This window comes from Ruditapes philippinarum, unplaced genomic scaffold, assembly GCF_026571515.1.
Source record: "Ruditapes philippinarum isolate M1 unplaced genomic scaffold, ASM2657151v2 ctg6437_1_1_1_1, whole genome shotgun sequence".
NCBI lineage: Eukaryota > Metazoa > Mollusca > Bivalvia > Venerida > Veneridae > Ruditapes > Ruditapes philippinarum.
Window position 1 is genome coordinate 69,787 of NW_026855520.1, and position 16,055 is coordinate 85,841.

At 31.4% G+C, this 16,055-nt stretch overlaps 1 protein-coding gene across 1 annotated transcript in view; it reads left to right on the forward strand.

Annotated features, from left to right (window-relative positions):
- Positions 1-6,984: 6,984 nt before the first annotated feature.
- Positions 6,985-16,055, forward strand: part of LOC132743605 (probable phospholipid-transporting ATPase IA) — a 77,707-nt gene continuing 68,636 nt past the window's right edge. The window contains exon 1 of the mRNA XM_060732135.1: positions 6,985-7,138. Coding sequence (XP_060588118.1) covers positions 7,081-7,138 — 58 coding nt within the window. The 5' untranslated portion in view covers positions 6,985-7,080. The remainder of the gene's footprint in view (positions 7,139-16,055) is intronic.

Genomic DNA, 16,055 nt, shown 5'->3' on the forward strand with positions numbered 1-16,055 from the left:
GGATTTAGTACAATTATCGACTTGTAGTTGTTTGACTTTATTAAGTAGCAAAAACTGCTGACTGTTGAATTTATTACATTTAATTTAGGAATATGCTCTTTCAAAAATTTTAGGAACCATTGGTTTCCTATGATGATAATTGTAAAAATTTTTTAAAATAGTGAAATTTTTTTGCAAAAAAAAATTGATCTTAATTTAATTATTCATGTTGGATCATACTTATTTCCTGAAAGTTGGCTTTCTAAGGTTGACTGTAGATTTTAATCTAAATTGATAAGAAGGAAAGACTGTTTAAAGACATGCAAACTTTATGATTATTTACATTATGCTACCAATTCCATAAAATGAATTACATGTATTTAAAAAACATTTTGAATGTTCACAAACATGGCATGCACATGTATATATACATTGTTTGCATGTGTTATATTAAGGATGAAAATATATATATGATGAATACATATACATATATAATGCAAATATATGTTATCAGAATTTCAATATACTGTATCATGTATGATAGCCTTTTAATCTAGATTGTATTCTAATTTAATATTTTCTATAGTTCTCCATCATAATTAAAACTTGTTTGAACGTCCCCAATGCTGTCCTAGTTTCACACACAGTTTCAAATTTTGCTTGTTGTTATTGTTGAATAATAGTTGTAAGTTGAAAGAAAACAATATTTTCTTACAGGAACCCATCAGGTTTATTCATGATGTATGTGAATTTGGTCTTTCTGTATATATACATGTACAATGCCATCTCTGCAGAGTAACAAACTTTGGGATTAAACAAATATTTTGACTGTGCATTGTTACACTTGAAAGACACAATACTGCTATTGTAAAGAAGAGCTGTCATTGATCTAGTGCAAGGCATATCAACAATACATCCATATTGTTTCTATCGATGACAGCTCTGTTGTAAAGATGTAACTGCTCTACAAAAGGATCACTGTGCATAGGTTGCACTGTAAATCAGCATTTTTTCCCATAAATCCAAAATTTTTGCTACTTGGTTACTTTCTGATTTTATTATTAATGGAAATGACACTTTTGTCGGGGAGCTGTGTGATTCTAGGAAATTATCAAATGATAGAAAATGAAAAGCTCCATCTGTTTTGACTAGCCAAGAATAGGATATGTCAACTTTTGTTTATTCTTGGGACACTTGATATCGTAATTTCGAGACTGTCTTGTCTTTTACACATAATGCAAGCCAGTAAGGTCTTCCTATCTGTAGATGATTAACCCTTACCCATCTTAATTTATGAAATCAGTGTTTCTTTCTGGCCCATTTTGATTACCAATATTGATTTGATTTCTTTGCCTTATTTGATGTTTATAATATATGTTGTCAGTTTTCCCAATTTGTCTACAATTCTGGGTGTTCAGGGTTAATGTTCCCAAAGTGCTTGCCAGGGAAAAAACCTTTGTAATGTACTTGGCATGCTCCAAATTCAGAACAGTCCATTTATAATGATAATGGACTGTTCCCAATTCAATGCAGGGAAATTGTCCATTTACATTTAGGTTAAAGCCAGTAAATGAGCTTGTCTTAATATATTAAGAAAGCAGCGTGCAGACATTTAGCCTGTAAAAAAGGGAGGCAACTGCTTATGGAAAAATATAGAATTTTTATTTCTGTTGAGATTCTTCCATTTCGGTAATTAATTTAATTGAAGCAGTGACAATTTAGGCAAACTAGAGGTAATATTTAAGATCATGAAATATATGTTCTGAAATTGAAATGCCTATAAGCTTTTAGGACCTATAAGTGTCTTTTACTTTGATTGAAAGTCTAGCAGTGTCTTTGGGGATGATTAATATTAAAAGCGTGTGAGGTTTAGTTCACTTAAGACTCAGATTTCCATCTTCGTGAGATACAAAATGTGCGGTCATTATTCCATCAGTTGTCTAGGAATTCTCAGCGGTTTTAAAGTGGTCAGAAGCACATTACAGACCACCGAAGATTTATGTAACAAAACTTGAGCACAAATTTCCGATTCTCAGCACAGACATAATTAGAGAAGAATCTTACCAGTAGCTGTATTGAAGAGACAATTTATAAATTTGTGTGTATCTCAGAAATTCTACTGCTTATATTTTCAAAGAGGTTCAGTGTGAAAAAGCTTTTGTAAAATGTTGATCAAGTAAATACTACATAACAAAACTGTAGATTCTTAGAATTCAAGAAAATTTGTACAAGTTTTGTTGATGTTGCTTTATTTATGTTTCAAATGAAAACCAATACACTTTTGAAGACTATTGGGATAAAAGATGTTATCCAAACTTTGCTTAATAATATATGGGTATTTCTCCATCATATACCAGGATTCAAACAACATTTTATTGTTGTATCATAGTTCGGAGACCTTTCTGTTGAAAATGTGTCGGGGTTAAATCGTATACATATACATGCACAGTGCGTTAACTGGAGTGCGGGTATTAGTTACCCGCACTCCAGAGCATGCCCATTGATTGGCTCATTTTTGCTGGGGTTTACATATTGTGACGGCAGAGAAAGGGAAAGCGACAGAAATGTCATATTCAGATGTTCGTTCATTGGTTCATTTTTGCCGGGGTTTCATATTGTGACAACAGGGAACGTGCTTTTATGTTTGACTATGATACAAAAGAGAAAGAACACCAAAACACTCGGCAATCTGATTTATACTCGGGGGCTACGCCCCCTCGTACAAATCAGATAGCCTCGTGTTTTGGTGCTCTTTCTATTACTTATAGATAATTGATGGTGCACTCTCAATAGAACTTCTCAATATATCAATATATTTACCCAGTTGTAACTGTTGATAGTTGTAACTGTTATCAACAGTTACTTGGCATGCAAGGTTTAAAAACCTCATCGGACATGTACATCTTTGTAAAATTTTGATGAAACTTTTCAAAAAAATTTAATCCCATTATTTTTTATCCTTATCCATGTACTGGTTTTATGTCCCTTTTTTGTCCCTTTCTTTATAGATTTATATTAAAGATTTTATTGACAATATTATGAGCATCATAAGAGACCAATGACATTTTCTAAACATTTTATTTTTAAGAAAATAAATAAAAAACAAAATGCTGTAAATGTAACTGGGACATTCTCCCATACAACCGCCAAACCATATTAAGTATTGATTAAACAAGTCTTGTAATGCATGTTTAATTAGATTGTAAATGACATAATGTCTACAATGCCATTTATGTAATATGATAGAGAAATTGCTGTGTCAGCATTAAGCAGACAGCCTATAGCTGCAATTTCAGATAGAAGCCTACATGTTACTTATTCCAAATTTTACTTGAATGTAGTTGATGTAGAAAGAACTAGAAAAGGTATAATGGTTAAACTTGAAATTTTCATTGACTTCTTGAATTCAATTTTTTGATTCCATAGGCTTCGGAAGTAAAGCATTTCTATTAAATGGAGTTTTGGGCTACATTTTTATAGTCTGGAATATTCATATTTTTATAGTGTAATCATATGATAGTAAGGTAAATTAGTTTGCAGCATTTTGTAATGTTAGCCCCTTAGAATAGACAAGGTGCTGTTTTAGGCCCAGTTGGGTTACCAGGCTAACATCAGTGTTGACCCATACCCAAATTAGAAACAATCTTTCAAAAGGGACTTTTAATCAGGGGGTTTGTTTAAGGTGTGCATCATCCTTTTACATATTAGACATGAAGCTTTTGATGCTTGTGAAAATGTGATGAATTCTAATCTATCTTGGTCTGACCCATTTATAATGCCCCAGAATTGCCTTAAATTTATTCTAATTTCACAAAAGCCTTTATTTTGCTGTCCTGTTATAGTTTTAAAAAAGTTACTCATTACTGGTTACCTTGACCATCTTTAGCTTCTGTTTCTCTTTTGCAATTAGTACAGTTATAATGATTGTTTACATTTTGCTACTTTTATGACAAGGAATTTCAATTTCATTGCTATATTATTTAGGCGATGCCGTTTACCATATTTTTTAAAATGCTCATAATTTGCCCTTTCTAAAGAAGAGGAAAATGTTCCTTTTGAAGAAAGAAAAAGAAATATTAGCTGTTTGCATTACTGTTATTGTTATGATTTTATGTTATGTATTGATTGAGAAAATATAATTATATATGCTGGATAGTTGCTGCAACTGTATTTAAGCAAAGGCTGTAATTTCCTTTTCATTCTAGAGAGATTTTTGTGTTGATTTTCCAGAAAATCCAAAAAACTGCACATGAAGTGTAATTTTCTTATGAAAAAAAATCTATCATTTCTCGACTTGGGGAAAATAATGAATGTTGAGGAAGTAACTTGTTTGAATGCCAACCCATATATAGATAAACGATTTTTACTTGGTACTGATATTATGGGTAAAGTATTGACAGGAGGCAATATAATTGGCGCGTTCCTTGCCACTCTTTGTTCCTCTCAACTTGATTGACGTTCCAAGAAAGAATGAATGAATCTCCGAAAGGTCAGTATGCATCTTTAGACAGCCTTAAATCACCGGGCCGCAAATACTAATATTTTCTAAGACATCACTTCAACTTCAGTTGCCAAACCGAAGCTTTTGCTTTATTGGAAAACAGTTGTCATCCAATCAAAAGTGAAGACGAAATTGTCTTTTTGGTACTTGGTTAGAATAAGAAATTGTGTTTTCAGATTCGGTAGAATTTAATGTAATTTTGATTGAGATGTTGAGAATTTGTTTAGATTTTCATCATTTAAATTCAATAACTTGGCTTAAAAATATCTGAAAAAGATGGACAACAAAGTTTGATTTCAGTGGTAACTTCCATTCCTTTAAGTGTAATTAATGACTCTATTTCATTTAACTTTGAAGTTTTCTTTGTCTATTTATATTCATGCAGACTCAATTTTTCAATACAAATCAAGGAAATACATGTATGAATATTTAAGTTTGTTTTAGTAAAATAGTACAAATAGATCAAAAACCAACACAATTTTAAATATCAATACAATTGTTTCGCTTTATTAGCTTCATAAGTTGATACATAACAATGGAAAATACAAATACTGTCCCAAAAGCAGTTATGATGGAATGAAAAGAATATCTATTCAATCCTTTTTAGTCATTTACATGTATTCACTATTCAGGTGCATACATGTTAATGCAAATACTTGAATTACAGTTGAAACAATGTGAAGCTAATTTTTCCCCCAGGACTCATTCAGATTTTAATCCTTCACTTGCTGTTGTCTAGAGAATGTACCCATGAAACCAGTACAAACCAGATCACCAAGATCATGGTCTGCACTGTTTGCTATTCAGTCAGTACATACATGTATTTTAAAAAATTCCCCTAAAAAATGAATGGTTTTGTCCAGATTGAAAGATGGACAAGTCCATTTAAGATATTCAGTAGGATAAGGATAAAGATCTGTGATATGATTAACTCTGGCAAACTGATTGATGCTGAAAAATTTCAGATGACATTCTGAAAAAATTATTTCCTGTATGACAATCCCTAGGCTTAACATTCATAATTATTTTCCTCTAAAAGTGGTCCCTAGACGTAGATCTTCCCATGACTACGTAATCTGCAAAAGAGAAACGTGATCCAGCTCCGTCTACGGTTTTTGTAAGTGGTTTCGAGATTAAAAACATACAATTATGGTATTTCTGCTGAGACTTACTTATAAGTACAAAGTAGTACGATAGAGCATTTCAGCAGATACTTTATATCGTTCGTTTATGTAGAGAAAGGAATTGCCGGTAAAATTATGCTTTATTGATCGGGACTTATAATTACTACTCAAACAGGAAAACGATGGTGGCAAAATGCTGATCATTCGACTAGGAAACAAAAACTTACTCTGTGACGGTAGCATTTAAATCGGACAAAATGCCAATATTGGAAATTTTTGTCACCATGATGGATGCTTGCACGAATTTACGCGATGTTCTGCCGATGTAATAGGTGAAGTGTTTAAGGAGATATAGTTGTAAAATAACACTGCAAGGACACGATATTAGTGTGATTGTGTTTAAGGAAGTCCTTTATTTTATGATTATAAGGAAGTCATAGTTCAGTCACTCATTCTGTGTAGTAGGTTTTTATGAATAAGAATAAGGAAAATATATGTGTGAAACAAAAAAAAGTTGTTGTTTCATGTGTTCTGAAGTTGTGAAAAAGGATAATCTGTCATTGTAGAGGACATATCGAGTGTTTAGACAGTGCTTCTGTTGTAAGAGAGGCTAATGGAAGTTTTCTGTGAAATACAATCTTTGTATTGACAAAATATTTTTTTTTTATCAAATACATGACATTGATTTATCGGCCGTGCTACTTTTTGCACATTAGTTAGAAATGAGTTTTTACAAATAGCAAACATTTTTAGATAAGGACACCACTGAAGTGAGATTTTAGGAGATAAATGTAAATTGGATTGAGATAGATAAATGACCTTGGATTTTACGTTTCTTAAGTCGAGAATCATTTGAATGTCAGCTTTAAGTCTGAATTACATTCTCTGATACTATACAGTCTCAGTGCAGTTATTTTTTTTGGAGGAAGGTTATTATAATGGAAAAGACTCAATTGTTTTATTGTGTGAAATATATCTTGTGAAGAATATTGAAAAATTGAAAAATTGATGACTAGGTGAATAGTGAATGTAAATTACAGAATTTCCGAAGCGTCAGTGGATTTTATTTACTTAAGACTTTTTTTAATGAATTGACGTCAATTTAGTCTTGTTGATAATGTAAATAACAGAATTATTATTTCATTTGTTTAAGCTTGTCTAAGTTCAATTGATTGTAAAGTTCAAATTAAATGTCTTTGAGTCTTTGACAGTGCTTAGTATATATTTAATTACAGATTTTGATTTGAATTACAGCATTGGAATAAATTGATATTGATGACAGATTTTGAGTGTCTCAGAATTTATGCTTATTTGATATTGAATTATAGATTTTGAGTACCTGAGAGTGCTTAAGTTAATTTTGAGTGTTCACTGTGCACAGTTGATGCTGAATTACAGATTTTGAGTGTAACTGTGCAAAGTTTATAAACAGATTTTGAGTGAAGCCTAGAATGATTGAAATAAAGGGAGGTAATAATGTATCCAGGTGACAATATACCACTAGCTCCTGTTACATCTGCTTGGGAACAAAGAAGTAAGTACATTACATGATAAACAATTGATTTTTAACCATTAAACCTGTATTAAGTGAGGTGAGAGGCCTTAGTGTGGTGATAGACCTTAGTGAGGTCATAGGCCTTGGTTAGGTCATATTATTATTAAGCCTTGATGTGATAACAGGCCTTAGTGTGGTGATAGCTAAGCCTAAGTGAGGTCATAGGCCTTAGTGAATTTATTTAAATGCAAACTCGAACTTTGTAATGCAAGAAATTTTCATGTTTATTTTCCTTTCTAATATGCACAATTAAGAAGAGAGTGAATAGAAATATATGTTCCTGTATGCTTGTGGAGAAGAATTTTCTTGACAAAATTTATTTTGTCGACATCATTATTATGATAGGTTATAGTTCCTACATGTAGTGTATTATGTGGAGTCAATGACACACTAATCATTAAAATGAGCTGCGTCACGACAAAACCAACATAATGGCGCCCGGTTTGCGACCAGCATCATCCAGGATCCAGACCAGCCTGCGCATCCGCACAGTCTGATCAGGATCCATGCTGTTCGCTATCAGTTTCTCTACTTGCTATAGGGTTTGTAAGCGAACAGCATGGATCCTGATCAGACTGAGGGGATGAGCAGGCTGATCTGGATCCATGCTGGTCGCAAACCCATTATGTTGGTTTTGTTGTGACGCCGCTCAATTTAATGTTTATTGTTTGTTTTTAAAAGGGAATACCGGTTGTAAGTATATTAAGTGATAAACTTGGAAATTTTATGATGTCTTGAATGTTTTGAATTTCTATCAAGCTTGAAACATTAAAGGAGCTCAACAAGAGCAAAAAGCTTAGAAATACTGAATTTTGAATTCTTTCATCAATCAACTTTCGTACATAAAATGAATAAATTATGGTGCAATAAATAATGAAAAATAATCTGAGAATTTAAAATCATTTATTGTGCGATTTTTAGCTCTTTTTAGTGAAAAACATTTTAATGCATTTCATATTAGGTCATTTTGCACAATTAAATGAATTCTGGAAAAACAGAGCAAATAATCTGAAATTTTGCAGACAAATAATTGGTACAAGCTTATATCAAATGGTACAAAAATCTTGAAAAAAATTATTTCTAACTTGGTTATTTTAAGAAAATTCAGTGATGTCCCTTTAATAGATATTCCAAAACTGTTTTCAGATTCTGAGAATCGTCTTTATTTAATTTCAATTATATTCTTGAGTGAAGATGCATTTATTCATTGCATCTACTTATTATGAAATTTTTATAATCTTTAATGAGATAATAGGCAAAGAATACTTAGAGAATTAAATGCACCTCTCACTAAATTAAGTATTGCCATTACAAAAGAGTGTATTGTAGATTTAGATATGCATTAAAAAGTCTGTCAAAAATGTTTCAGATACATGCAATTATGGTCAATGATTCTGCAGTTTTATAAGAGTTTCATAGATTAGTTCAAATCTTTAAATGTTTGATCTTGTATTAATTTTATATTGCAGAACTTCTTAAGTATTCCGCAGTGAAGCTGCAGAATCTGCAAAAATAAATACAACTTGCACTCAATTTCATTGGCACTTTCTTTAATAAGCTTCTAGACATTTGATGAATTGGTCAGGGTGATGTGGGTGATTTCATGAGGGAATGTATTGCTGTTTCTGTTTAGTACAAAAACAGCATCATTGTGAACAAAAGTTTGAAGCTTGATCCCTGGAGTACCAGATGTATTTAAGATATGCATATAATGTATTGATTTATCTTCACTTTTAATGTAATATTATGGTTTTATTTTATGCTTTTCAGTGGATTACTGATTTATCCGTGAAAATTATATTTGGTAATTTCACAGTGAAAATTATCAAAATATAATTTCACTCTTTTCAACGACGAAACTACTTTTTTAAGATTTTCCCCATGTGGTACCTCAATTTTATATTTGCTGACAATTCTGACAATGTCAGGCTGTTTAAAGAAAAAGCAAAACTGAAATTGATAAAAAACTTAAATGTCAAAAGTAATAAAAAGAAGAAAACTTACTTCTATTCATTCAAATTCATGAAATTCCAATCACCAAATTTCGTTCTTTTGTTTCATTTTGACAGTCTCAAAAATACATTCCTTCCCCATGCAAAACTGCTCTTGATGACATTTGGGCATATTAAAGTATCCTACGAGCAATAACTGCCATATGCTTTATGAAAAATTGAAAGCATTGACAGCCATAACTCGAAGAATAAGTTAAATCAACCCAGCGTTCTTGAGCAGGTTTCCAAGTTTTCCATTTTCCTAGCTCCTTTTCTGAATGTTTTCACATCTGTCAACACTTATTTTTTGTCTGTTACAATCCTCAAATAAGTTTTCTTTCTTTTAAAAATGTGTATGACTAACAAATCCAAATTATATCCCTCTGAATCTTACACAATTATTTTCCTCCCATGAAATACACAACTTTAAAAAATGGCTGCCGCTTACAATTTACAAAGCCAGGTCTAATATAAATTCGCACTAAGTAACAGAAATATGGATGGATGGTTGGACTTTTTCTCCTACAAGAATTGTTTGTTTTTATTATCAAAACAAGCGATCATTCATATTTTTTTAATAAAATTAATAAATATCACCGTCATTTAATGTTGATTGGCGGACTTATTTTTCAGCTCAAGACTTCTTTTTTTAATGAGAAATTCCGAATAAATGGGGCTCTCAATGGGGGAAACAGTTTTAATATTAACGTTAAAATTATGGAAATTTCGTTTTAACTTGTTTTTAAGCATAAAATAAAAAGAAAATTTGTCTGTTTGTTGTGTAAGATGTAATTTTATTTCATCTTGTGAACTTTAAAAACAGTATTCTCACTCGTGGCTTCGCCACTCGTGAGAATACTGTTTTTAAAGCCCACTCGATGAAATAAAATTTCATCTTACACACAAACAAACAAATATCCTCTATATGATACATTGGTGAGTATATAATGGATGAGGACACATCAACTGTCAAACCTATATTGGACAAGGTACTAGCCATATCTGATATAGATTTTGTATATGTATACAAGTCCAGTAGAATCAGTATTGTTCTCATCCATGCTCCATGGCCTCTCTATTTTGGACTCTCAAAAAATATAAAGCAATAAGTGATGGGGTGCGATATGGATTTGATATTAACCTATTGGACCCCAGAAATGAAAATGAGGCTATATGGGGTGTAATATGGATTTAATATGAACCTTGTGGACTCTTGAAATGAAATTGAAGATATTTGGGCTGTGATATGGATTTGATATCGACTTTTTGGACTCTGGAAATAAAAAAAGCAAGGCTGAATTGATATGATTGGATCCAATAATGTTTTCTATTGGAACATAACTTGGTGCAAATGCTGAAAGTACATTGATTGTCATTTTGTAAGGACTGTGAAAAAAATAATATTTACATAGATACTAAATTTACATAAATACTAAATGATACATAAATTATTAAATACTTAATGATATTTAATATCTTTTTATATGGAAGAGAAGATGTTGGTTCCAGTGGCACCAAGAGTGTTCTCAGGTGATTTATATTGTAGTTATAGTGATATGCAAATAAAATGTTAACATGGATATGAAGTTACACAATAGCTGTACCCAGTAACTTGCTCTTGTTATTTCAAGTGTATGAATATTATTCTGTAAATAGATTTGGCATTATAAGGCCTCGTTAGAAATTATCCTGATTTTACATATCACATGATCTTTGTCTAATATATTTTTGTTACCATAGAAACCCCGGCTGATTCAGGATAAGAAGAATATTTAAGATTAAGAACATATAGCTAGTATAAACTGATGGTATATAATTACTGGTAGCTAATTTCATTCTTAACTTGCACAACAGATGACAATTTTTGGCTAAAGTTGACAATTTTTTGTAAAAGTTCAAATAACGCTAAAATTTACAATATTAAACTCATATAGACAGTAAAGTACTCTGTAAAAGTTGATTAGACTTAGGTGTGTAACTCAGCTATGTCAAGAATAGAAAGAGCTACTATCCCCACCCGGGCATCAGTCACAGTCATAATCTGCTTTTTTTTGCATGCAATTAGTTGATATCTGTAAAACTACTGAAGGGCATTGGTTGCAAACTTCACACACTTGTTTTAGAGCTTGAGTGTCACTTATTCTAGAGCATAAAAAGTCACTATCCCAGGCACAATTGACTCTAACATGGAATTTGGAAGAGAATTATGGCCTGTTTTGAAGTTAAGAAAATTCTACATTATAAATACTTTAGGTTTACTTAACATTAGCACTAAGAATAGTCAAGCATGCTCTCAAGTTATACTGACAACTCTTTATTTCTCTTCACATACGTGTAGTTCCAAAAACAAGTAAAAATAGGAAAAAACAATATGCATAAGTAGTTTTATGATTGCTATGTTAAACAGTGATTACTCATGCAACTCTACCCCCCCCCCCCTTCACAAAAAAAAAAAAAAAAAAGGTGTCAATATTTGTATTTTTTCAGTAAAAAATCGTAAATAAGGAATTTAACTTATGGGTTCAATTCTGTGAAATAAATCATCACAGTAGTGCAGTAACGGGTTAACTCCTTTTAAATTATAATAATAGTTAACCTGAAACTGCACTTAGGTGATGAAATATATTGGTCAAGTTGAATTGCAACAATTCTTCAGATTTTTTACATGTTGTTATGTCAGGATGATAAAGTCATGAACAATGCAAAACAACTTCAGTTTCATAACTTTATTTTTAGGCCATAATTTTTTTACAACAAGAATTATTATAAATTCTTTAAAAAAGTCATCAAGAAATATAAGATTTTGCACACAAGATATTGGTTCAGACCTTTATCAAATGGTACATTATTCTCAAACAAAATCCTGTTATTTCCAATCCTGTTATGTCAAAAAACCTAATAGTGGAGTCCTTTTAAAATTATTTTCCATGATATGCCATGACAAATTGTTCCTTGGAGGCTGTTACCAAGGTCTTTGTTTTCTGTACCTACAATATATAAATTGTATCCATCGGTTATGGTTTTTACTAAAAGGGCATTATCGACAAGAATCAAAATGTATTAAAATAACAACAACAATGTTTTACTGAAATTTGCCCAGAGAAGTCTCTGTACTAAGTATTTTATAGCTAAATCCATACCATACTGTATAATGAAGAAATCAATACCATACTGTTGGACAACTTCGTGTAATGTCTATCTGATACATTATTAAAGCTTCAATTTGTAAATGGGGGATTAAGTACTATTTGCTTTTAACCCAGTTGCAATATAATGTCTTTCCGAAGTCATGCATTAATTTTGTCACCATGCCGAGGTCCGCCCAAGTTGTTGCTGGTAAATTTTTGAACTTCAATATCAAAATCCTTTACATATGTAATGGATCATTGGACGTTTCCAAGAATGTGATACTCAATAATAAAACCATACAATTTTATGTACAGTAATACGGGATGCCATTTCATTTAACATTTTGATCAAATTTTACCTCACCTGGGTTCATTGTTTTGTTGTATGTAATATGCCAAAAATAAGAAGAGAATTGATTTGGCCAGGTGAACAAGATGATTTGCTAAGCATTAAATGAAATTTTTAGCTTTAAACAATTTCAACTTGCATGGTCTTTAAATGCCATTTAAAAACCTGTGAGTTATTTTTGCCTGATTTTTCAGGTGAGCAATACAGGGTGCTCAGAGCCCTCTTGTTGAACATTCAGTACTCTAATGGAGAAATTGCTCTGGAACATTTACATGTATACAACTGTAATTATTCATTAATTAAGGAAAAATCTCATCTACAAGTGACATTATCATGCCTAGAATCAGATTTTTTTTAGAAGACACTTTAAAAGATGTACAATTATTCATTGAAGATTAACACAATGTATACACCTTAGTTATATCAAGATTCAAGAAATAACAGAAGACATTTCTTGAAAAAATGATATTGATTAATAATAGATATAAATACGATACGTTAATACACTCTGTATAATGAGAAATGATGGAAAATGATTCATGGCCATATTGTATTACATTGAACAGAGTGATTGATTTTTAACCCTGACGGCCTGTTGAAGCAGTAACTGTCAATAACAAAACATACCCGTTTTATGTATGTTAAAACTTATAATTTCATAATTTTTTTAGGTGGCTCTATGGAAAAATGATTATGTTCTACTATGTTGCCTTCAAATCCCTTCTGACATCTTCATCAGACTTGAAGAATTTGGTTTTTAATTGCATTATAAGGTTTCGTAAATTGTGAAACAATATCGATCAAATGTTGTATATCGATGGTATATTGATAAGCGACTTTCAATACAGAATCTGCATTTGATAATGTAAAAAAAAGGCTGAAAGTATCATAAAGACTGCCACTTTATTCCTGTTTATATTACTCAATGATATTCCCTCATGAATCGTTAACTTCATTCTATGATTTTTTATTTCCCTTCTACAGATTTCATTTCTCAGAATAAGGAGAAATTTATAGCAGAGACTGGTAGTGTTGTTTTTATGTCCCTCTGTGGTATGTAAAATGATAACATTATATTTCCATTTGTAATAAATATATATAATGCTCAGATTGGTGTTAGTACACAATTTTTGGATCATTATGCAATCATAACTTGTATTGATAAGACTTTATTTTGATTACCATAACATTCCTAATAAACGCCCCTCCCCTAATAAAGGCCCCCCAGGCCTTTTTGTTGATCAGAAAAATAATCTACTCATCAGTGCTGAACTCATGAGTATAAATCCATAATTTCATTCAAATCATTTGGAATCCATTTTATTTTATAGTATGAACTTTAAAATCTTAACACATTTTAATGTTATTACCAACACTTGCTAACACTAAATGTATTTACAATGATTTTTGGATTTAGGAAAAACTGTGGTGTAATAATAGCCCCCCTTTTGAAAAATGTTTAGCCCCCGGGGGCGTTTAATAGGAATTTTACGGGTATTTTGATTTTGTTAGCAAAGAATCATCCTCCAGAATTGACTGAAATCTTTAGTTATTGAAACAGAATAGGGCATGTTAATTTGTTAACTATTTTAGCACCTTTACCATTGATCTGCTATATGTTTTAACTGGTCTTGTCCAGCTCCCATTTTGGAACTTTAAAGCAGCACACCTCCAGAATTTTGCTAATTTTCATGAAAATTTTAAAAATGTACTTAAAAGTAAAATATTGTCAAGTGAACAAAGAAATAATTTACACATTGCAAATAGCACATTCAATCCAAATTAAGGTAAAAAAAACCCCTCAAAATATGCAAAAATAGCCCCAACTGCATATTAGTCACACAGTAGAAATATGGTTAAAAATACTGCAAAATAAATCAATCATTCATTGCATATATAATTACATTACTTGAATTGTGAATATTTTTACCTTTTTTAAAATCTTGGGTCATTTTTCTAAAAGTTGATTTCTTGATTTTTTTGGGGGGTTTATCTGGAGGCATGCAGTTTTAAGGATATCTGTGAAAAAGTATGAGTGTACTCGGATAGAGTATAGAGCTTCAGGAGAGACTGCAAGGATGGACAGCCTGGCCTGGCTCTAGCTATACTGGTGCAGACCATGATAAGATGGATCAGTGCCGGCCAATCTTTGGCTGCACTAATTTCATGAGTTAAAATTCAATCGCAGCCAATAGGCTAAAGGTTAAAGCCTCATGATTGATTTCAGTTGGAGAAGTTGGATTATTGAACTTGTGACCCTTCAATTTGTAAAGTCAGACAGATTGGTTAGATTATAGTGCGTCTGCTTTCTCTATATATAGTTTTTATATATCATTAAAAAAGCTTATTCTTCTTGTAGTTATATATTTCTTACAATGTTATGTATAGAGGATATTGAATGAGTGTAAGTTCAATACTGAATTTATTGCACGAGTTGAATAAAATCATATTATGCGAGCCTCTGGCGAGCATAATATTATTTTATTCAACGAGTGCAATAAATTCAGTAATGAACTTACACGAATTTAATATTCTATTTATCACATACCCAAAATAAAGACCGTTTAAAGTGAAATAAGAGTCAGTTTTCATTGACGCGCCTATAGTATAACGCTAACATTTATTTCATGCTTTCCAGTGTTTTATTGTAATATATCAGATGATTATATTCTGATAAACCACTAGTGAAATTTATAAAATATAATTTTCACTGTAGCCGGACTATATCTGAATGCGGATGAAAAGAAAATCATAACTAAATGGAATAACAGGCAGAAATTAATGCCGTCGTGCGTAAATTTTGCTTCTTTAGGAAAAGAAAGTCGATGTCATCATACATCATGTTAAAAACGTAACAAAATTAAAGAAATTTAACAGACCTATATTTCAAAATTGATTATGTGACGTCATGATGTGATGACGTCACAAAGGAGAATGCGTGACGTTACGCGGCAAAACCAGTAAAAAATACTTAAAATCACTTAAAAAGCATGAAATAAAAAGAAAATTTATTTGTTTTACATATAAGATTGAAAAATATTTCATTCGTGAACACCAGCTATTATATTTTCACTCGTGGCTACGCCACTCGTGAAAATATTGCATCTGGTGTTCACTCAGTGAAATTATATTTCAATCTTAATGCAAAACAAACAAATATCCTCTATTTAGCGCGTCTTTACACTATGTTTGTATAACGCTAATGACGTCACGTCAAAATATATGCACGGCCGTGCAATACCATATTTACGGAGTCGCAAAATCGGCACGGGTGTGTGATAAAATGTGTTATTGCATTAAAAGGAAAGGGCAAAATTTTAAAAACATCTGTGCAGAATATTAAAAAAAAGAGACTGATACACAAAATGCATAATTCATTCATTCTCTAGTTCTCTACTTGAAATTATTTACAATTTAATAGTGTTGCG